The sequence below is a fragment of the Cannabis sativa genome, chromosome 7 (assembly GCF_029168945.1).
Source record: "Cannabis sativa cultivar Pink pepper isolate KNU-18-1 chromosome 7, ASM2916894v1, whole genome shotgun sequence".
Lineage (NCBI taxonomy): Eukaryota > Viridiplantae > Streptophyta > Magnoliopsida > Rosales > Cannabaceae > Cannabis > Cannabis sativa.
In genome coordinates, this window is record NC_083607.1 from 12,319,071 (window position 1) to 12,342,071 (window position 23,001).

The 23,001-nt window shown below is 31.7% G+C and overlaps 2 protein-coding genes and 1 long non-coding RNA gene across 3 annotated transcripts; all 3 read left to right on the forward strand.

The window, feature by feature from the left end:
- Positions 1–3,671: 3,671 nt before the first annotated feature.
- LOC133039627 (uncharacterized) lies at positions 3,672–4,603 on the forward strand. Its single transcript, XM_061118532.1, has 2 exons — positions 3,672–4,013; positions 4,097–4,603. The coding sequence occupies exons 1-2, from the start codon at positions 3,672–3,674 to the stop codon at positions 4,601–4,603; spliced, it is 849 nt and encodes a 282-aa protein (XP_060974515.1).
- Positions 4,604–5,069: 466 nt separating this feature from the next.
- LOC133039628 (uncharacterized) lies at positions 5,070–6,097 on the forward strand. The gene is made up of 3 exons (XM_061118533.1): positions 5,070–5,273; positions 5,443–5,674; positions 5,763–6,097. Exons 1-3 carry the CDS (start codon positions 5,070–5,072, stop codon positions 6,095–6,097), a joined length of 771 nt encoding a protein of 256 aa, XP_060974516.1.
- A 10,034-nt stretch (positions 6,098–16,131) lies between these two features.
- LOC133029322 (uncharacterized) lies at positions 16,132–16,987 on the forward strand. Its single transcript, XR_009683467.1, has 2 exons — positions 16,132–16,478; positions 16,621–16,987. It is a non-coding gene; the product is annotated as an uncharacterized LOC133029322 (long non-coding RNA).
- The last annotated feature ends 6,014 nt before the right edge of the window (positions 16,988–23,001 follow it).

The following is a 23,001-nucleotide window of genomic DNA, read 5'->3' on the forward strand; positions in this document are numbered from 1 at the left end:
TTGAGGTTTCCCAAAAATTTAAATCCGAATGGAAATTTAAATATTGCGTTTTTTTCCATATTTTTAGGCTTTCAATGCCTATATAAAGGGAAGAAGGGAGTTGATTTCATCAAGCAATTTCAGAGAGAAAAAAAGTGAGAGTTCAGATACAGAGTAGAGAGATCAACTGCAATACTAGAGACATACTGCTCAGGGTCTTCAGCATTCTTCTTTTCTTCTCTTCTCTATTTTTAATCTCTTTTCTATCAGTTAATATGTGTATTTGTGCTTCAATAAACATGAGTAACTAAACACTTTAATTAGGGTTAGATGGATATTGTTTAACATTATTTTATGGTTTTAATATGATTAATTTTCCCCCTAATTTCTATGTATTCTATTTTACTTGTGCTTAATTACTTTTAATTGCTTGATCACCAATTATCTGTCTATGATTTTGATGCGAGATCTGAGAAGTGAGTGTCAAATATGCTATAGTAGAATAGAACTGAATTTCGATATAGGACGAGAGTACCTATATGGTTTAGATAGCTTATAGGGTTTCTGTGTTTAATGCCTGTTGCATGTTAAATTTATCACGAGAGTAGAAAGTTTGCATGTAATTGAGATTTATATATCTGAGAAGACTATAAATTACCTTAGTAAACCTGCTATTGCATAGAAATTAATATTAGGAAAATAATCATATTAGGCCATATCCAATAAAAACAATTGAAATCGAAGCCCTAGTTTTTATTAACTTTCAATTTTCTTGTATAATTGTTTCTTACTAGTTTCTTATTCTTAATTCTTTCTTTATTTTTTATTTAACCAATAGAAGTAAAAGTTTAATTTTAACGTACTTAACTACACTCCCTGTGGGATCGACCTCACTCCTAGTGAGTCTACTACTTTAAACGATACGTACACTTGCGTGTGCAAAAATATCGCAACAAAATCTAATCTCTAATAATTTAGTAATGTACATTGTTTTATTTTTAATTTTGTAATTTTTTTTTGAGTTTTTCTAGATTGTTAAAATTGTGTTCTTGTGGTTGTGCGTGGTGCTCAAATTTTGGTCGGTATTGGTGGCTGAATTTTAACAATAAGGTAAAAATCTAAACTTTAATGGTATATATGTATGTATTTTGTGTTGTATTGAATATTTATTGTATGTATATGTATTTTGTAATTGAATTAAATATGTATGCATAAAAATATTATGGGCCTGTTCGGTAATACTTTTAAAAATAGTTTTTTATTTTTTTAATCAAAAATTCAGCAATTGAAAATAAAAGCACGTTCGGTTAAAACTTTCTGTTTTTTTTTTTAATTTAAATCAAATTTATGTAAATTTTAAAAACAGATTTTAAAAAAATTTAAAAGCACTTTTTTGTCCTTTTCTCGCTTCTTCGTCAACTCTGCGATTTCAAGCTCGACGGTCTTCAATGGCTTCCGTTCAGGTAATCTCTTCCTTTATGTATCTCTCTCTCTCTCTCTCTCTCTCTCTGAAAGATTTTTGGTTTAATTAGATTTAGGGTTTCATCTCTGAAATGAGATTTTAGTATTTTACTCTGAATTGGGTTTTTGGGCACCATAAGATGATGAGGGCTGCCACTACTTACAAGCCATGCTTTCTCTTTGCCTACACCCAGTGCCGAGCTTCTTCCATAGAACTAGATTATACCAATAAAATGTCTTATGATGAATAATAACAACAAAAATAAGTAGTAGCAGTAGCAGAACTATATATTATGAGTAGTACATGATCTGTAAGGATATGGAGATAACTAGAGCTATGTACAAGGATACATAGTGGTGCAGATCAAGATAGATCAAGGAGGAGTTCATATGAGATAGCTAGCTAGGTAGATAGGTTTCTTAAGGACTTGTTTGGGAGGTTTGTAAGTTTGGTGGGGTTACTGTACCCTCTTGTTGTTCATCTTTGAAATGAGATTTTAGTATTTTACTCTGAATTGGGTTCTACATTTTTTACCTCACAGTATTCTTGCCGAATTTGAAGCTAGGGTGTCGTTTTTGAAGTACTCAATAGTTGTTCGGAGAATTAAAACAGGTATGCTTGATTATTTCACATGTTGTTTTATGTAATTTTCTTTTGATGTTTGTATTTTTTTATTTTGTTCTGTTGTGTGTGGATGTGTTTGTAGAAAATAAGCAAAATTTTCTTAATGGGTTTTGATATTGAGTTTTGATTTTTGAGTTGTTTCAAGGAATATATATGATGATGCTTTGCTTGTTGAAAAATATTATTAAAAAAGAAATTGATAAATTCCACAGCGAAAGATCTTTAATTGCAAAATATCTATGCTTGGGTCGATCTACATGATGTTATAATTTCTATTCATTCTTTAAGTGTTTGTGATTTAAATATGTTGTTTCATTTCTAATGGTTCGAAGTTATGGATTAGAATAGGGTTTTACTTTTGCAAAAACACCTTGATTATCTATGCAAAAACACCTTGATTTTCTGTCAACACAATGAAATGTAGGATTCTTTTGTACTATTGGAAACGTGTGATTGGACTCCCGATGTTCCTATTTAATTTTTTTAAGGTTCGTATTTCTTTCTTTCCTTTGTATATGATTTGGGGGCATGTGGGTTGTGAAGTAGTGTTAGATTTGTATCAATTGATATAATTCTATGAGTGGTGTTGTGATATAATCCCGAGAGGGGATTCATTCCATTAGGAAAAGAGAGGTTTGCTAATGCTTAATTATGGCAATAAACTCACTTCTTTCCTCAATATACTCTGCTCTCAGCTATCTCTTGGCTGTCCTTACGAGGAGAGCTCCATAATCAAATGTGAGGTGAACCGAAGTTTTGGCTTTAGCCTTTAAAATTTTATGAATCTCTAGTTGTTTCAATAGCAATAGTTAGTATATGCTAGGAGAAATAGGTAATAAAATTGTGTCACATTGCTTAAGCAGAATATTCTTGTCCTCTAATTCTGGAAAAATTTCTAATTTGTTAAAATTTATTGTATGTTTGCTTTGGTAGTTCTATTCGATACAAATAAATTAATCTTTGTGTATCTATCTTCTCTTCTCTATCTCTATCATATATATACTTTTCATGCTCTATTTTTTTTTTTTGACTAAATTATAAGTGTGGTGGAGTGAGCACTAGTAGGCATGGTCTCACCTTTTTACATGTAACAAGTTTGGGTATGTCTATTTTATTAAAATACGGGCAGTGTTAGATGATAACAGTGGGTCAAAATTAATTAATGGTTTTTTTTATATGTATGCACATTTACATGTTGTCACTCATTTGCGCTAAAGTAAAAATTCAGTGCTTTTTGGTTTCCCTTCAAACAGTGGCTATAAACTATAATAGCCAACTAGTCGAAGAATTTATAAAGTCCCATAATTGTCTTATTACTTTGCTCTCATTAAAATGAAGGATGTGGAGATTGTGAAGAAGATAGAGTGACCTTTTTATGTATATGTGTATTTTTTCTTCTCTATTTATTAATGTATATGTATATGTGTTGTAGCTGTGTTTGTTCATTGTATTATTGAACATTAATGAGATTTTTGACATTTGTTCACTGTATTATTGATTGTAGGGTAATTATGATTCATTAGTTTGTAACTTCTTAAATTAATTTTATTATTATTTTCTATATAAATTTTAGGATTATTTTTGTAATTACATGTAGATTGAATAGATGGCAGGAACAGATAGTGAGGTGGTTATTATTGATAATAGCGAAGCTTCTCTTTGGCCTGAAAAACATGAAGAAATTTTTATTGAACTTATGGAAGAAGAAGTTGTGAAGGGAAATAAGAATACTACAACCTTTACAAAGCAATCATGGAAGCGTATAAAGGAGGAGCTTTGTGCACAAGCAAAGAGAAGTTATACTGATAAACAACTAAGGAACAAATATAATTTGTTAAGACAAAAGCACAAGGATTTCAAGTCTTTACTGAAAGAGACTGGCATAGGATTTAGTGTACCGACTGGACAAGTTACTGCGCCAGATGAATTGTTGGATAGGCTTATTCAGGTAAATAATATTTTCAAACGAATTTATTGCTTGATTTTTAATAGATGTTGGTATATTTATCATTATTATTTTATTTTATGTAGGTTAATAAGTCAGCTAAAAAATTTAGAAAAAAGGGTTGTGTACTTTATGGAAAGTTATGCACTATTTTCGGTGATACCACTGCAACTGGTTCCAATGCTCATCCTTCAACTCGAAGTCCTTCTATAAATCTTGATAATGATGATGATGATGCTATGTCAAAGAGTCCATCTATTAGGAATCAAGAGAGTAGTTTTGATGAGGATGGTAGCAAAAGAAGAAGTAAATCAACTTCCACTACAAGTTCTCGATCGGCAAAAAAAGCAAAGTTTTCACTCGCATTGGCAGAAACATTGACAGTGTATAATGAAACCGCAAAGCGAAAGATGGAAATGTATGAGAATTCAATGACATCAACAAAACATCACTTATTGGATGAGTGTATTGAAGCTCTCAATCAAATTGATGGAATCAGTGGAGAAGTATATGCAAAGGCTATTGAGAAGTTTGAGAGCGAAGTGTCTAGAGCATTGTTTCTAAAGATGCCAGTTAATAGAAGAATTGATTAGTTGAACTATTTGAAGTGATTTTTTTTTTACTTTGTTTAGCCTTTACACTTTATAATTGTTGGGATTTATGAATGATTTAGTTTGTATGAATGACTTTGTTTGTAAGCAGGACTTTGTTTGTAAGCATGACTTTGTTTGTATGACATTGTTTGTATGAATGACTTGTTAGGTATTTACTTTAGCTATCTCCTTTTATTTACAATCTTATTATTATTTTTTATTATATATTTTGTCTCCAAATGTCTCCAGGATAATGTCTACAAATGGTGCACCATTCAACAAAAATAATCTACTTCTTGACGATTCAGACAATGAGTTTGGAGAGTTATTAGTTTTGTTTGCTTGCGTGGAGTAAAATCAATTATATCTAACTAAGGAACCGTGTAGAAATTCGGCCCTTTCAGGACATGAGTATGTAATGGAAATGTTGCATGGTCACGAGAGTAGGTGTTATGATTTATTCAGAATGGATAAGGACGTCTTCAAACTATATTGTGGTGTTCTAAAAGAAAAAAATCTATTGAAGAACTCTTGCTATCTTTCTGTTGAGGAGCAAGTTCCTATGTTCTTATATGTCATTGGACATAATGAACAACATCGTGTAGTTGCTGAACGATTTCAATACTCCACATCAACTACATCTGAATACTTTAGGAAAGTATTAAAGGCGGTATGTCATTTATCTAAAGAGTTAATTACTCCACCTTTGTTTGATGTAGTTCCTTCAGAAATTCTCTATTTTTCAAGGTAAAAAAATTTATACTATCTCTTTTATTATTATTTTAAAATTTCATAAATAAAGAAAGAATAAAAGCCAATAATTTATATTTTATTTTCAGAATTGTGTAGGAGCTATAGATGGGACCCATATCTCAGCTCATGTCCCCATTGATGAACAAATACCATATCGAGGTCGGAAGGTGGATACAACTCAAAACATCATGTGTATATGTTCATTTAACATGAAGTTCACATATGTTGTTGCTGGATGGGAAGGATCAGCTAATGTTGCACGAATTCTTTCAGAATGTGCCACAAACCCAGATTATGAATTCCCAGCTCCACCCCATGGTAAGTGTTATCAAACTTATTATGTTTATTGACATTATTTTGTATTAATATTTATATAAAAAAATTAATATCAATTAACATTGTTTAGGAAAATATTATCTGGTTGATTCTGGATATACAAACATGCCTGGTTTTCTTTCCCCATATCGAGGAGAAAGATATCATTTGAATCAATATACAGATCGTAATCCTTCAGGAAAAAGGGAGTTGTTCAATTATCGATATTCGTCTTTGAGAAATGTCATCGAGCGGTGCTTTGGCGTATTAAAGGCTCGTTTTCCTATTTTAAAACAAATGCCTTCATATGATCTGAAAATACAGAAGTACATTGTGATTGCCTGTTGTGAAATTCACAATTTTATAAGGACAAATGCAAAAAAAGACATATATTTTGATGGAGATGAAGACATTCCTGAAGTATAAGATGCTACTATACAAAGCACTCACAAAACTTTAAATGATAGTGTTGAGTTTAGCATTTCAAGAGATCAACTCCGTGAAATGGCTAATGTCCGTGATGAAATTAATGATCATATATGGAGAGCAAATCGACGATGAAGATAATGAGTGAAGCTTCTTAACAAATAGAATTTTTTTAATATTTTTCGTCAAGATTGGACAATTATTAGTTTATATTTTATTATGACTTTGTCGATTTTGTGTTATAGATAATGAGTTTCGTGATTTTAAATTACTTGAATTTTTTAAAGATGTTAATGAGTATTTTTTATTTGATTTCTTTATAATTTTTATATATTTGTTTTAAAAAAAGATGTTCATATTTTTTTATTTAAAAAAAGAAAAATAAAATCAAAATTTATGTTTTTTGTTTTCAAAATTGAAAAATAAAAATGGTTACAGAACACACTTTTGTTTTTTATTTTTAAAATTATAAAACAAAAGTGGTTACAGAACACACTTTTTTTTTCTATTTTTAAAATTTAAAAACAAAAGTAGTTATAGAACACATTTTTGTTTTTTAAAAATAAAATTTTAAAAGCAAAAAATCTACTTTCATTTTTCTGTTTTTAAAATTAAAAAACAAAAGTGTTACCAAACGCCACCTATAATTATATTGTATATTTTTTATGTATTGTATATGTATATATTGAATATTTTAAATTAATAGTTTGTTATATATTGTGAATGAGAAATAAAAGTTTAGAAATTAATTATATTTTTATCATTTTTTTTATTTTTGATTTTATTCATGTTTTTTTTAGTAGCTAGCAAATAGTTAGTTACAACTACTTAATTAGTTACTAATTTTTATTCCTATTCATGTATTTTTATTATTAAATAGCTACTCATTATTAACTGGTTAGTAATTAGGTAATAATAAATCATATAACTAGTAAGTTGTTAAGTAATTATAATTTTAATTTTATAGCATTTCTTTATATTGTAGGTTGTGAGGCCAATTTACAAGGATTTCACTTATTTGGTGTTGATCAGTTTCTAGCTAGCTAGAGGTATTGCTATAAATACGGGTTGAGTTTTTTGACATGACACGAAACTAGCACGAGCCCGGAGGGCACGATACTAAGCACAAAATAATACGAGCTTGGGCACGACACGACACAATATAACAAATTGGCACAACATCGCACAAAAAATAGGTCCTTAAGCATGATACGACACGAGAAGCATGAAAAGGCACGATACGTAAGCACAAATAGATTAGCCCGAAAAACGCAACACACAACAAGCCCAAAATCAATTATAAATAAGTTAAAATAATAATAAAATTTAAATATAATACTGAATGTTATAGTTGTATAATTAAAACTACTAAAATATGAAAAATTTATATATTAATTTATTTATTGAGTGTGATATAAAATTTTGAATATTTATAAGTAAATGTTTAAATTTTAATGATGTTAATAATTTTCTTATATGATTATCTGTAAAGTATTGTTCAAAAATTATATAAATATAACTAAAGGTTTGTAATATACATATAATTTAGTAATTGTAAAAATAAAATATGAAAAAGTAAAGCACGAATTTAAGCTTGGATATAAAAATGGGTTGGCCTATATAAGAAATACAAGCTGGCACGAGCAAAGCATGGTACGAAAATATCAGGCTTATAGACTGTGCCGGACTGACCTTTTAAAAATATTGGCAAGACACGACACGACCTATATTTTTCTGTGTCACAGCACGGCACGACCTATTTTTGAAAAGCACAAATACATACAGGTCAGGCCAGCATGACACGCGCGAACTTACAACACTGGCTAAAGGTATACATTCATTAACTTTTGTTATTGATAAATTATGAATTCTTAAAAGGGTTTGAATTTCTCAAATATTTATCCGTAGTGAAGTAGGTTTTTAACATATTGTACTACGGTCGGATAGGTGGAATAATATGCATGTTAGATGAGTTTTAATATCTTAAATATTCATCTATAGTGAAGTAGGTTCTATGAAAACGTGTACTGCAGTCAGATCAGTGAAAAATTTCGTATTGCTAAATATTGTTTTGATTATATTATATTATATTATTTTTTATTATTATTAATAGCTTTAATTTTTGTTGAAAATGTTCAATTATAACTGTTATGTTGTCGAAATTTTGATAGAATTAGGACTTGTTACAAGTTAGTAATTTAGTCACTACTACAATATTGACATGAGAAGTCACTCATAAGAGGACGGTTCTACTTAAACCGACCAAACACGTGCCCATATATAAGTCGATTTATGTTGGGCTTTGTGCCCTAAATGAAATTCTATTTCAGTGTAATCTTTTTTATTCAATTATCAATAAAGAAACAAATTTAATTTCATTACTTGTTTAATGTGTTATTTGGTCCATGTGATCATTTATTTACTTATTTGATTAATAAATTCATCTAAATCCTTATCACACTGATATTCTTGTTTATTGTGTTGTCAACAGAGTGGAAAGCAATCAAGATTGTGTGATTAAATGTATTCCTAGATTTATCAGTACACAGGGTTTAATTGATATGATAATCTATAACGTAGTTTACTTGCACCTTGGATAAGTGCTATGTCCTTTCCAGGGCAATGGTTAAAGTAAGCTTGGGTGGGATGTATGGAGTATGCATCGGAAGGGACTGATATTGAACTTGAATTAGATATGATAAATTTACCGTAATATCTATTCAATTCAATATCACCTAGTTGATCCTAGATCAAATGATCTCAATCTTGAGATGGTTAGGTTGATCTCAAGAGTGTTATTTGTGTTCTTTGATTTGTTAGTTAAGCCTACTTTTTGGTCTGGGTGATACGTACATTTTGGGAACATGATAGTACAATTGAGTGGGAGCACTAATCATAGATATGAAATTTATAGCTTCTATCCGGACGTAGAAGTGAAGCAATGATTTCCTTCGAGCTTGGCTAAATAGAGATAAATGATAGAGCCCTCATTTCATTGATTATATTAGCTCACTGAAATATCATTTATAGGTGACTAAGTGTTTTAAGGATAAAATACATTGAAATGGTGTAACGGTAATTTTGTCCCTATGCAATGTAAATCATCTATAGAGGATCATTGATTATTAGGATTATAACAGTGAATAATTAATAGCGTATCTATATCGTGGAACATATAGAGCGTTCTATGTAACTAAGAGTGCAATTCCAAGTTCTATAATGGTTCAACGAGCAATTAATAAGTTAGAGAATTTACTTGGTAAATTCTAGACCTGCTTATTGGGAGCTCGGTTATATAGGCCAATGGTCCCCATACTAGTTGAGACAAACTGCTTGTAAGACTCAGTTAATGGATTTTAGTTAATCAATTTTAATTCTAAAATTAGACTATGTCTAGTTTATGATTTTTCACTATGTTATGGCTTGATTGTGAAGAAATAGGATTTTATGGTTAATTTATTAATTAAGAGACTTTATGGAGTCTAATTAATAAATATTATAAATGACAATTTTATTTGATAATTTTAATTATTAAATAAATAGTTTTGGCATTTATAAGGTTGAAATTGCAAGAAGTGGTATTTGTGAAAAAATAGACAAATGGTTGAGAAAAATGGCGAAAATCTAACTAGTGTTGGGCTCACATCATGGCTGGCCATGTTGGAAATATTTTACCAGGATCTAGATTTACTAACAAGTATGTTTCATTAACATCCTAATATGAATTTCTAAAACAATGAACTAAACTTATATAAAGTTTAAGAAACCTTGCAGTTGGTGCAGTGAAATTAAATGACTCCTTCCGTTCAGATCTCTAGCCCTTGATTCCTTTCTGTAGCAAAGCATTATCAAGATCTGAACCTGGATCTCTTTCTCTTCTTCTTGAGCCCGATTCTCCTTCTTGTTGATTGGATTCTTCACAGTCTTACACACTATGATTGAGATACCACTTGATGTGTGTGAGCACTAACTCTATCACTCAAGGTATGAAAATTTGAAGAGAATAAGAAGAGAATGTGGTTTCAGCTGAATGGAAAGAAGGCTCAGGAAAATTTTTCTGAAAGTGAAATTTCATCAATCTTTAAGTGTGAGCCATCACTATCTATTTATAGGTAACCACCTAGGTTTAGGTTAGATTTAATTAGCATTAAAATATTAGAAAAATAAATGATAAAATCCATGCATAGTGGCCGACCATAGGTTGGGTAATGGGCCCCACTTTATAATTTTGCCATTTTGTCATTTTTCCATCTTATTTTCTCAAAAACACTAATTTTCCAATTTAACCACTTAAATGCCAATTCTAATTATTTAATAACTAAAAATTAATTATTAAATAATATTGTCATTTAATGTATTTAGTAATTAGACTTAATAAAGTCTCTTAATTAATAAATAAGACCTAGAATCTCTTTTCTTCACATTTAAGTCATTGCTTAGTGAAAATTCATAAGCTAGACATAGTCTAATTTTAGAATTATAATTGATTAACTAAAATCAATGAACTGAGTCTTACAAGCAGTATGGTCTCAACTAGTATGGGGACCATGGGCCTATATAACCGAGCTTCCAGTAAGCTGATCTAGAATTTACCAAGCAAATCCACTAACTTATTAATTCCTAATTGCATCCACTAATAGAACTTGGAATTGCACTCTTAGTCATATAGAACGCTCTATATGTTCCACGATATAGATACGCTATTAATTATCCATTGTTATAATCCCAATAATCAATGATCCTCTATAGATGATCTACTTTGCATAGGCATAAAATTACCGTTACACCCTTTCAATGTATTTTATCCTTGAAACACTTGGCCACCTATAAATGATATTATAGTGAACTGATATAGTCACTAAAATGAGCGCTCTATCATTTATCTCTATTTAGCAAGCTCGAAGGAAATCATCGTTTCACTTCTATGTCTGGATAGAAGCTATAGATTCCATATCTATGATTAGCGCTCCCACTCAATTGCACTAGCATGCTCCCAAAATGTACGTATCACCCTGACCAAAAAGTAGGTTTAGCTAACAAATCAAAGAACATGAATAACACTCTTGAGATCGAACCTAACCATGTCAGGATTAAGATCATTTGATCTAGAATCAACTAGGTGATATTGAATTGAATAGATATTACGGTAAATTTATCATATCTAATCAAAGTTCAATATCGGTCTCTTCCAATGTAAACTCCATACATCCGATACTAGTAAACTTTGCCAATGCCCTGGAAAGGACATAACACTTATCCAAGGTGTAAGTATACCTATCGTTGAATATCATGCCAGTCTAAATCTAGTGAATTGACAAATCAGGGAATTAAACTCTTTGAACATATAATTATGATTATATTCCATTGTGCTGACAACACTATAATCATGAACAAATACATATGTTCTGGACCTAATAGAATTTATAATCATGAAATAAATCATGTGAACCATGCAACATAAAAAGTGATTTCTAATCTTTATTAATTAGTAAATATGATTATATTGAAATGGATTTTATTTAGGGCACAAAACCTAGTAATTTGTAATAGGTAAATTTTGCAATCTTCTTTCATCTGTGTATAAACCTAGTAACATGATAGGATCCATCCAAATCAGTGTGCCTATATGAGCCTATATATTTGCTTTGGGCTTAGATGCATATAGGGAGCCCATTTAATTTTTGTAATTAAAATGGACTAGGTTGCTAAATAAAATTATCACATTATAATAGATTTTATTTAGGCCCAATTAGTATTGGGTCTATTCCATTAATAACAGTTGTTTAAATTAAGGTTAAATTCCTCTCTTTTGGGCCTTGTGTGAGAGTTAGGGCAACCCTCCCTCACATGAACAACCCCAATTGTGAAGGCTCATTTGCCTGATTTGAATAATTGTAATAGGTTAATTAAACTAGTTTAACCTAATAAAATTGATTAGCAACATAATTAATTTCGAAATATATGAAATTAATTTTTCATCAGATTATTTTGAAATTAATTTAAGAAAAACACACTTAGTTTAATGAAATTCAATTCAAGATAAACTAGATGTATTTTTCTGTATTTAATTAAATAAAAGAAGATATAGCTAATTAGATTCTTCTGGATATGTAATTTTTTGAATTTTCAAAGAAAATATATTTAAGTTGAAAATTAATTTTTTCAAACTAATTTTGGATCAACTTAAATTAAAATATTTTGAAATTAATAATTAAGTAGAATCTTCTTGAAAATTAGTTATTCAGATACAATTTAAAATATTTTAAGTTGAAAATTTGTTAAATTTTGGATCAACTTAAATAGAGATATTTTTTAAATTAAGGTGATTAGTTCAAGATACTTAATTTGATATTTAATTAAATTTTTAAAAATTATTTAAGTTGAAAATTTTGTTATTTTAGAACAACTTAAATTAGATATTTTTTAGAAATTTATTTTATTATATTTTATATAATTTCAAAATTTTTATGTTTAATTATAAATGGATTTTCGAAATTATTGTTCGAAAATTAAATTAAAATTGAAAATTTATTTTTTTAATTAATTTTGGATCAACTTAAATTAAGTAATTTTCATTATTAAAATATATAGATTAAAATAAATGATTAAATAAAAATACATTATTTTAAATAATGAGCTATAATCAAAGAGATATTCGATCTCCATTGTTGGTCCTACAATGGTTAAATGTTTTCAATATAACCTCGAGACGCTAGACTTTGTCTCCCTTATTGATAGTTATTCGTTGAAAGCATTTAACACGTAAGATCTCATATGATAAGTATTTTGTAAGTTTTCGTCTCTATTAGACTCTCCCCTACAGTGACTACGTAGAGATAAATTTACAGAATATGAAACAATGGTGGAAGCTCATAAAATGAGAATAACCTTGACTCTCGCCTACCGGGACAACGCTAGATTCTCATTTTGATCGAATAAAAGGTTGCCAAAATGGTGTCCATTTTAAATGAGCTGACTACTCTATTCAACTAATGTTATCTTTGACTCTCGCCTACCGAGACAATGTATTTCATTATGTTGGAAACCTTGGAAAATATAATATGTTTAGATATTAGTATTTTTGCAAACATATTTGCTTTGCTTGTTATTTTCTGAACTTGTGTATGAATTTATTGAACCAATAATTTATTTCTGTTTATTGATATTTTTAGTGTTAAAATGTACAACCCACACCCCAATCCTCATCTAGAATATGCCTTTAGGAATGAACTTCAAAGTGTGAAGATGAATCCTGGTCAGAGTATCACTTCACACTTGCTCATGATGAACATGAAATTCCAGAAAGCAGCTATGCTGGGAATTGTTTTAACTGAAGAGCAGAGAGTTCATTTTGTTCTCAGCAGCTTATCACCTGAGTTTAACCAATTCGTTCTTAACAATTGGAAATCGTCCGACATAGACAAGATGGACACTGAGTAGCGTGCTTTTGAACGGACATTGTCACTTACATGGAGATCTTTCTCCAGTAATGTAGATAAGGGCAAAAGAAAAGCTAAAGATATTGAGAATAATTCGTCCGACAATCCTACTACTTAAGGCTCAGTTGAAAATGATAGAGAAAGTGATTCCACTTCCACAGATTATCTTTCACAACAGATTTCACCAACAATAATAACAATCCAAAAACAGTTAAGCAATGATTCCAATGCTTTAGTTTTTGAATCATGTGTTTTAGAGAATGACAAATCCATCTGGATTATTGATTCTGGATCTACAAACCATGTCTGTTGTTCATTGCAATTGCTTGAAAATGGAATTATTTCAAATCAAGAGAGTTGGAACTTAAAGTTGGTAATGGCGAAATGGTATCGGTTAGAGCTAAAGGAAAAGCCAAACTCAAGTTTCAGGACACAATTTTGGATTTAGACAATGTCTTATTCATTCTAAATTTTAGTAAAAACTTGATTTATGTTTCATGTTTACAGCTGCAACAATACAAATTGAATTTTTCGAGTTCTGGTTCTATCATTTCTAATGACATTTAAATTTGTGTTGCATCTATGGAACAGGGGCTTTATGTTCTAAGACCACATGAACCATCTGCGCTTAATAACAAACTTTTTAAGGTAGCTAAACCTAGAAACCACAAAAAGTAAAAGATCGATTATGAAGACGAAACATATCTATGGCACTTACGTGTTGGTCATATAGGCTATGATAGACTTCACAGGTTAACCAAAAGTGGTCTATTGAAAATGTCACCTTAGGTGAATTACCAGTTTTGTGAATCTTGCCTAGAAGGCAACACTACTACAAAATTGGCTTTTCCCAACAGTTAATAAGGGGGTCAATTATGAAAACCGTTGGAAAAAGTAAGCAGAGATTTTTCCCAACGGTTTAGAACTGAAGTAAAAAAAATCGTTGGGAAAAACTATTGCCAATGGTGGAGAACCGTGGGCAATAGTAAATGAATTTTTTTAAAAGAAAACGGTGAATGCCAACAGTTTATAACTGTGGGGAATACTAAGTGTACAACCGTTGGGTATACTTAGTATTCCCAACAGTTATAAACTGTTAGAAAATGTTATTTTTAATGTACAAAAAAAAAATCAGATTTAATAAAGAAAGATTTTTGCCTAATATAAAAAAAATTGTATTCAATAAAAGAAGATACTAAAAAAAAAAAATTGAAAGAATTTGTAATTTTCTTTTGTTCAATAAAAGAAATTTGTATTTAATAAAATAAAATACTAAAAAACTTCCATATTTAAAAAATACAAAAAATATTTTTAGAAATTATAAAATGGAATTATTACATAAAAAATATAAATTGACATTTTATTTACAAAAATACCTCCATAAGGTAAAGACAACATTTATACCTTTTATGTGATTTTAATTACTAAAATACCACTTACACTATCATCACTTACACAATCAGACGATGGTTGCAATGTGGTTGCTGCGTGGTTGCACGGTGGTTGCATCAGACGAATCAGACGATGGTTGCAGGGTGGTTGCTAGGTGGTTGGTCGAAGGTTGCATCAAACGAAGTTTTCAATCAGACGAAAGTTTCTGGGTAGTTGCTGTGTGGTTGGCTGAAGGTTGCATCAGACGAAGGTTTCAATCAGACGAAATAACTGTTAGCAAAATGTTTAGGCAACTGTAATGCAACTGTAGTGCAACTGTTGTGAAACATTAAAAATCATAACAGTGTTTCCACGTACTTAACTCTATCTACATGTCTCTTAATGATTTAATATGAATAAATTCACCATTAGAAATTTGGAAAACAACAAAAATACACCAAGATAAATATTTTACTATAATATTGATGTAATTTTTTTTGGATTATACTTGAGTTGGATTGTTTGGGAACTCCAGTTCAACAATTTGAGATCTGTCTTTCATAGATCTAAAAACTGAAGTGAGGACATTAGTTTTATGCAAATTAAATTAGATTTCCAGTTGAATTTTAGTTTCTTAGTAGTTTTTCTACACTTTTTTTATGAATTTGAAGCAGCCCCTGTTTTGATTAATTTTGGTCGTCTTTTCAGGTGAAGTCGCCGAAATTAATGTTGGTTCTCTTTCTCATTGAATTTTTATTTCGGTTGCGTTGGGTTGCTGCATAGTTGCACGATGGTTGCAAGATGGTTGCACGATAGTTGCCCAGGAAGCATGGATCCTGAGTTGAAGGTGTGTGTAAGTGGTATTTGTGTAATTTTTTTTATTTGGGCTGTATATTTGTTTATTTGGCCAGCTGAAAGTATTTTTGTAATATTGTTACTTTTTTTGGTTAAAACTGAAAAAAACCCTTATAAAATTAGGAAATTTGAAATTTATATATTTTTAATTAGAGAATAATTTTAGAAATTAGTTGTATTTAAAAATTTATTGTGAAGTTATTCAAAAAAAAATTATTGGAAATTAGACAGATATTTTTAATTAAAATGTGATTTGAGAATTAATTTGAGGTCTTTAATTAAAAATTATGAGCATTTTATTTTTATATAAGATTTTCAGTATTTAATTATATCAGAATTTTTCTAATAAAAAAATCATATCTAATTTTTGTTTATTAAAATGAAATAAATAAAATGAATTTTGTAAGAAAAATTTGAAAGATATAAATAGAAAATGATAAGTGAAAACCCTAATCCCCATTTCTCTTTCATTCTCTCCCGAGCTCTCTTTGTCTTCTCTTTGTGCAGCACGGCGGTGCAACAACAAATCCGGCCACTGCCGGCGCTAGTGGTTCAAACGAACCAGAAAACAAGTTTCCCCCAACCCGAAAACCCCAACCCCTCTCCCTCTTCCTTGTCTCTCTCTCGCTCCCGTTCTCTCTCTCTCTCCATTTTCTCTTGCACGGTGGCGCTGCCAGGCCATGGCCATTTCCCCGAGCGATGGCTGTAACTTTTTGGTAACACTCATCTTCATTACTCTGTAACTGTAACTTTTTTTTCTTCAATTTCTACTATATTTTTATTTTTTTGGTAGATTCGAACGACTGTGTGCTTGAGCTTTCAATTTTTTTAATGCATTTTATATTTTTGTTTTTTCAGATTTGAAGGACATTGCAATATTGCATATGCACGAGAGGTTCGGAGAATCGTTGGGGAAAGCTGAAGGCTTCGAACGACTGTGTTGTTTGCCTGACCATGGCATTGAGGCGAAAGATGAAGGCTTCGATACCCCAGGATCGGAGGTGCACAACACATTGGGAAAAGCCATAGATCTGATCTGGTTGATGGCCACAACATCCATGGATCTGATCTAGTCTCCCTCTCATTTTATCTTCCTTTATTTTTTTTTTCTTCAGAATTGTATCATATTAATTTTGTGTAATAATCTTTGATTTTTTACAGTTTTAATGAATTATGATATATTTTTTTTTTGAAATAAATGAATTGGGATATTTAAATTTTGAAATATATTAATTTTATATATTTTAGTTAATATTTTTTTATGAAAATTAATACTATTATATATATTTAATATTTACAAAATATATATTAAAAAGTAATTAAATTTAATTTAGATAATACTTTTGCCAACAGTTATAAATAATCATTTAATGTGATTTTTCTCAACGGTTGTAGATTGTCATTTAAATTGATTTTTCCCACATAGCCAACGATTTTAGGAACCGTTGGGAAATAGTATAAAAGACCGTTATAAACTGTTAGGAAAAGTCGATTTTGTAGTAGTGCAAAATGACGAAACGTTCCTTCTCTACAAAGGGAGAGCGTGCCAAGGAACCACTAGGCATAGTATATTCAGATCTTTATGGACCACTAAATGTCAAAGCTAGAGGTGGTTATGAGTAATTTGTCACATTCATCAACGATTACTCTAGACATGGTCATATTTTGAAAAGTTTCAGGAATTTCTAGCATTCGCACAAAACCAATTGGGTAAAACTTTAAAGATCTTGCGAACTGATAGGGGTGGAGAATATATGGATATGCAGTTCAAAAATCATTTAATTGAACTTGGCATTGAATCCCAATTTACTGCCTCTAGCACTCCACAGCAAAATAGAGTTGTAGAAAGAAGAAATCGCACGCTTTTGGAAATGGTTAGGCCCATGCTTAGCTACTCAACTCTACCTACGTCCTTCTGGGAATATGCTATTCAGATGGCAACTGACATTTTAAATGTTACTCCATCTAAATCAGTCCCTAAGACACCTTTAAAATTGTGGAATGGCCGTATACCTAGTTTACGGCATTACAGAATCTGGGGGTGCCCTGCTCATGTCTTAAGAAAGAAAGATGGCAAACTAGAAAAGCGAACTGAGGTTTGCATGTTCATTGCAAATTTTAAGGAGACTAGGGGTAGACTATTTTATAGTCGAAAGGGTGATAAGGTGTTCGTTTCTACAAACGCCACTTTCCTTGAAGATGACTACATTAAGAACTTCAAGCCGCAAAGAGAAATAGTATTGGAGGAAATGCTTTCAGATATAACTCCTTCTAATGTTCCATCGTCTTCTACTCAAGTAGAGGATAATTCCACTCCCTCTGTTGAACCTTTGCAAGTTGATACAACCGAGAAATCTACCACTAATGTTCCTGTTTAGAAGATCACGGCTCCTCGTTGTGGTGGGAGGGTTTCCACAAAACCATCTCGTTATGCCTTGGATGGTGAAATCAATATGGTCATTGGTGACGGCATTGATGACGATCCATTAACCTATAAACAGGCAATGGCAAGTCCGGAATAGAAACAATAGTCTACCGACATGGATTCAAAAATGGACTCCATGAAAAAGAACAAAGTCTGGGAATATGTAGACGCACATGATGACTATCGTCCAATTGGATGTTAGTAGGTCTACAAGAAGAAAAGAGGTGCTGGAGGCGAAGTCGAAACTTTCAAAGCTACACTGGTCTCTAAGGGTTATACCCAAAGAGAAGGAATGGACTATGAGGAAACTTTTAGTACGGTCGCCATGCTCGATTATGAAATTTGGCAAATAGATGTCAGGACAGCTTTCCTTAATGGAGTTCTTGAAGAAACCATCTATATGGAGCAACCAGAAGGTTATGTTATTCTAGGGCATGAAAAGAAAGTTTGCAAACTTAATAGGTCGATTTATGGGCTTAAGTAAGCTTCTCGCTCTTGGAATAAAAGGTTTGATTAAATAATCAAAACCTACGGCTTTCATCAAAATGAAGATGAACCTTGTGTTTACCAACTCAAGAATAATCAAGTGGTAGTATTCCTGGTCCTTTATGTTGAAGACATTTTGATTATTGGTAACAATATCAAGAAAATGAATGACATCAAGGAATGGCTTGACACACAATTCGAAATTAAAGATTTGGGTGAAGCTGCTTATGTTCTTGGTATTCAGATCATCAGAAACCGGAAGAACAGATCCCTTGCTCTCTCTCAAACAGCTTACATGGATAAGTTTTTGGAGAGATTCTCAATGACCAATGCCAAAGGGGCACAGATGCCTTCTAGATTTGGTATCCGTCTATCTAAGGAACAGTGTCCCACAGATCCTCAAAAGATAGAGGACATGAGAAGGTTTCCTTATGCTTCAACAGGTGGGAGTCTAATGTATGAAATGTTATGCACTAGACCTGACATATGATATGCAGTAGGTGTTGGAAATATTTTACCAGGATCTTAGATTGACTAACAAGTATGTTGTTTAACACCCTAAATATGAACTTCTAAAACGATAATAAATAAACACAGATAAAGTATGAGAAACCTTACAGTGGTTGCAGCGGAATATGATGTCTCCTTCCACTCAGATCTCAAACCCTTGTATCCTTTCTGTCGCAGAGTATCACAAAGATCTGAGCCCGAATGTCCTTCTATTGAATTTGGATTCTTCACGATCTTCCACATTATGATTGAGGTACCACTTGATGTGTGTGAGCACTCACTCTATCACTCAAGGGGTTTCAGTTTCCATAGTGAAGAAGAGAGAAGAGAGGTGGCGGCTAGGTTAATGGTAGAAGGCACTCATGTTTTCTCTGAAGGAATAAGATGCATCATCTTTTTATGAAGCCATCACTACCTATTTATAGTATGCCACCTAGGGTTAGGTTAGAATTATTAGGCATTAAAATAATGAAAAAATAAATGATAAAAGCCTACAATAGTAGCCGGCCATAGCATTGGATATTGGGCCCCACTTTTGCAATTTTGCTGTTTTATCATTTCTACATCTCATTTTCTCAAATGCGCCAATTTTCAAATTCAACAATTTAAATGCCAATTTAAACTATTTAATAACTAAAATTAATTATTAAATAATATTTTCATTTAATATATTTATTAATTAGACTAACCAAAGTCTCTTAATTAACAAATGTACCCTAGAAAATCTTTCTTTACAATTTTGCCCTTGCTTAGTGAATATTCACAAACTAGACATAGTCTAATTTTAGAATTATAATTGATTAATTAAAATCAATTAACTGAGTCTTACAAGTAGTATTGTCTCAACTAGTATGGTGACCATGGGCCTATATATCCACGCATAAAACTCAGTATTGCACTCTCAGTTATATAGAACGCTCTATATGTTCCACCATATAGATACGCTATTAATTATCCATTGTTATAATCCTAATTTAATTAATGATCCTCTAAAAGATGATCTACATTGTATAGGGATTAAATTACCGTTACACCCTTCAATGTATTTTATCCTTAAAACACTTAGCTCCGTATAAATGATATTTCAGGGAAGTGAAATGAGTACTCAACCATTTATCTCTGTTTAGCCAAGCTCGAAGGAAATCATCATTTCACTTTCTATTTGCTATATAGAAGTTATAGATTCCATATCTATGTTTAGCGCTCCCACTCAATTGCACTACCATGTTCCCAAAATGTACGTATCACCCTGCCCAAAAGTAGGCTTAACTAACAAATCAAAGAACATGTGTAATACTCTTGAGATTGAACCTAACCATATCAGGATTAAGGTCATTTGATCTAGGATCAACTAGGTGATATTGAATTGAATAGATATCATGGTAAGTTTAATATATCTGAATCAAAGTTCACTATCGGTCCCTTCCGATGCATACTCCATGCACCCAACCCAAGCTTTACTTTAACCAATGCTTTGGAAAGAACATAGCATTTATCCAAGGTCCAAGTAAACTATATTGTCGATTGTCATATCAGTTAAACGCTTTGTGTATTGATAAATCTAGGAATATCTATTTAATCACATAATCTTGATTACTTTCAATTGTGCTGACGACACAATAAACAAGAACATAAATGCGATAAGGGTTTGGATGAATTTATAAATCAAATAAATAAGTAAATGATAACATGAACCAAATAACACACAAATGAGTGTAAACATACTTTTGTTTCTTTGTTGTTATTTAAATAATAAAGATTACATTGAAATGGAGTTTTATTTAGGGCATAAAACCCAACAAACTCCCACTTGCACTAATATAAAACTAATCAGTACATATCAATTAAAGCTAAATTCTGACGGAGCTTTTCAACTGCAGTTCCTGCCAAGACCTTGGTGAATGGATCAGCTAGGTTGTCCTCTGTGTCCACTTTCTCCACCAGTACATCCCCTCTTGCCACATATTCTCTAATGATGTGATACTTCCTTTCGATATGTTTGCTCCTCTTGTGGCTTCGAGGCTCCTTACTGTTGGCTATGCCTCCAGTGATATCACTAAGCAAAACTAGTGGTTTTTCCATTCCAGGGACAACACCGAGTCCAGTGAAGAACTTTCTAAGCCAAACAAGTTCTTTGGCATCCTCTGCAACAGCTATGTATTCTGCCTCCATAGTAGAGTCTGAAATCGCGGTTTGTTTAGCACTTCTCCAAACCACTGCTCCACCCCCAAGGGTAAACAACATCCCAGATGTAGATTTCCTATCATCAAGACATGCCTGAAAGTCTGAATCGGTATAGCCTACGGGATTTAAAGCACCACCCTTGTAGACTAACACAAGTTGCCTTGTACTTTTCAAGAACTTCAAGATATGCTTAACAACACTCCAATGTTCTTGTTCTGGATTTGTCTGATACCTGCTCACGATTCCTACTGCATAACAGATGTCAGGTCTAGTGCATAACATTGCATACATTAGACTCCCAACTGCAGAAGCATAAGGAACCCTTCTCATGTCCTCTATCTATAGAGATTCAGTGGGACACTATTCCTTAGATAGACGAATACCATATCTAGAAGGCATAGTCGCCCCTTTGGTGTTGGTCATTGAGAATCTCTCTAAAACCTTATCAATGTAAGCTGTTTGAGAGAGAGCAAGGGATCTATTCTTTCAGTTTCTAATAATCCGAATACTGAGAACATAGGCAACTTCACCCAAATCTTTCATTTCAAATTGAGTGTCTAGCCATTCCTTGATGTCAGTCATTTTCTTGACATTGTTGCCAATGATCAAAATGTCGTCAACATAAAGGACCAGGAATACTACCACTTGTTCTTCCTTGAGTTGGTAAACATGTAACACCCTAACTAGCATAGGCGTGTTAGCGTGATTTTTAACGTACTGTGCGGCTCGTTGCTAATCAACGAGGTTATTGGAAAAACGTGAATAATTGAAATTTTTCTTTTTAATTAAAACATAACATATTATACTTATAAAATTCTGGGATCTCGTTTACAAAATACAATTACGAAAGTTTGATATTCATTTACAAAAGATTAGTCGCCCAGGGACTTAACAACAGAAGCCCTGATGTAAAGACCGCTTAGTTTAATTTGGAAATTAGCAGTTAATCATGTTTAATTATGAAATTATTTATAGCTATTTAAATAATTATTATACTGTTATTATTGAATTCAGAGATGCATTTTTATGTCATTTAGCAGTTTTCATAATTTTGCATTTCCGGTGCCCGGTAACATGGAACTCGGTGTTTGGCTCAGTAAAATCACAACATAGTATGTTAGTAGTTTGGGACGGTTTATTAGACATTGGGAATGTCGGGAATGGCCGAGAATTTAGAATTTCCCAAAAATACCCCTTTAGTGTTATTTATGTTAGTTTAGTGTGGAGGGGCAAAATGGTCATTTCATCCCATTGTTAGTTTGTCTTTTAGTGGATTTTAGTTGGTGGAATTATGTGGTTTATTAGAGTATATGTTGGCTGAAGTAAAATAAGATAAGTGGCATTTATTTCGTTTAGTCAAAAATTTCAAAAGTTAGAAAATTGGTATTCAAAGGCTCTCTTTCTTTCTCTCCTTTTCGGTTCTGAACAGCTGGGTTTGGGGGGGGGGGATTTCTCTTGGATTTCAAGCTGATTTTAGCATAGATTTGGACCTCAAGTTGTTGGTAAGATCCTTGTAGCTCTCCCTTTTAGTTTCTTGAAGAATTTTGATGAAATGATGATGTTTGCATGCATAGTTTAAGTTGTTATTGTTGCTGTGATTTTATAGTTGTTTGCAGAGGTTTAAGCTTGATTAA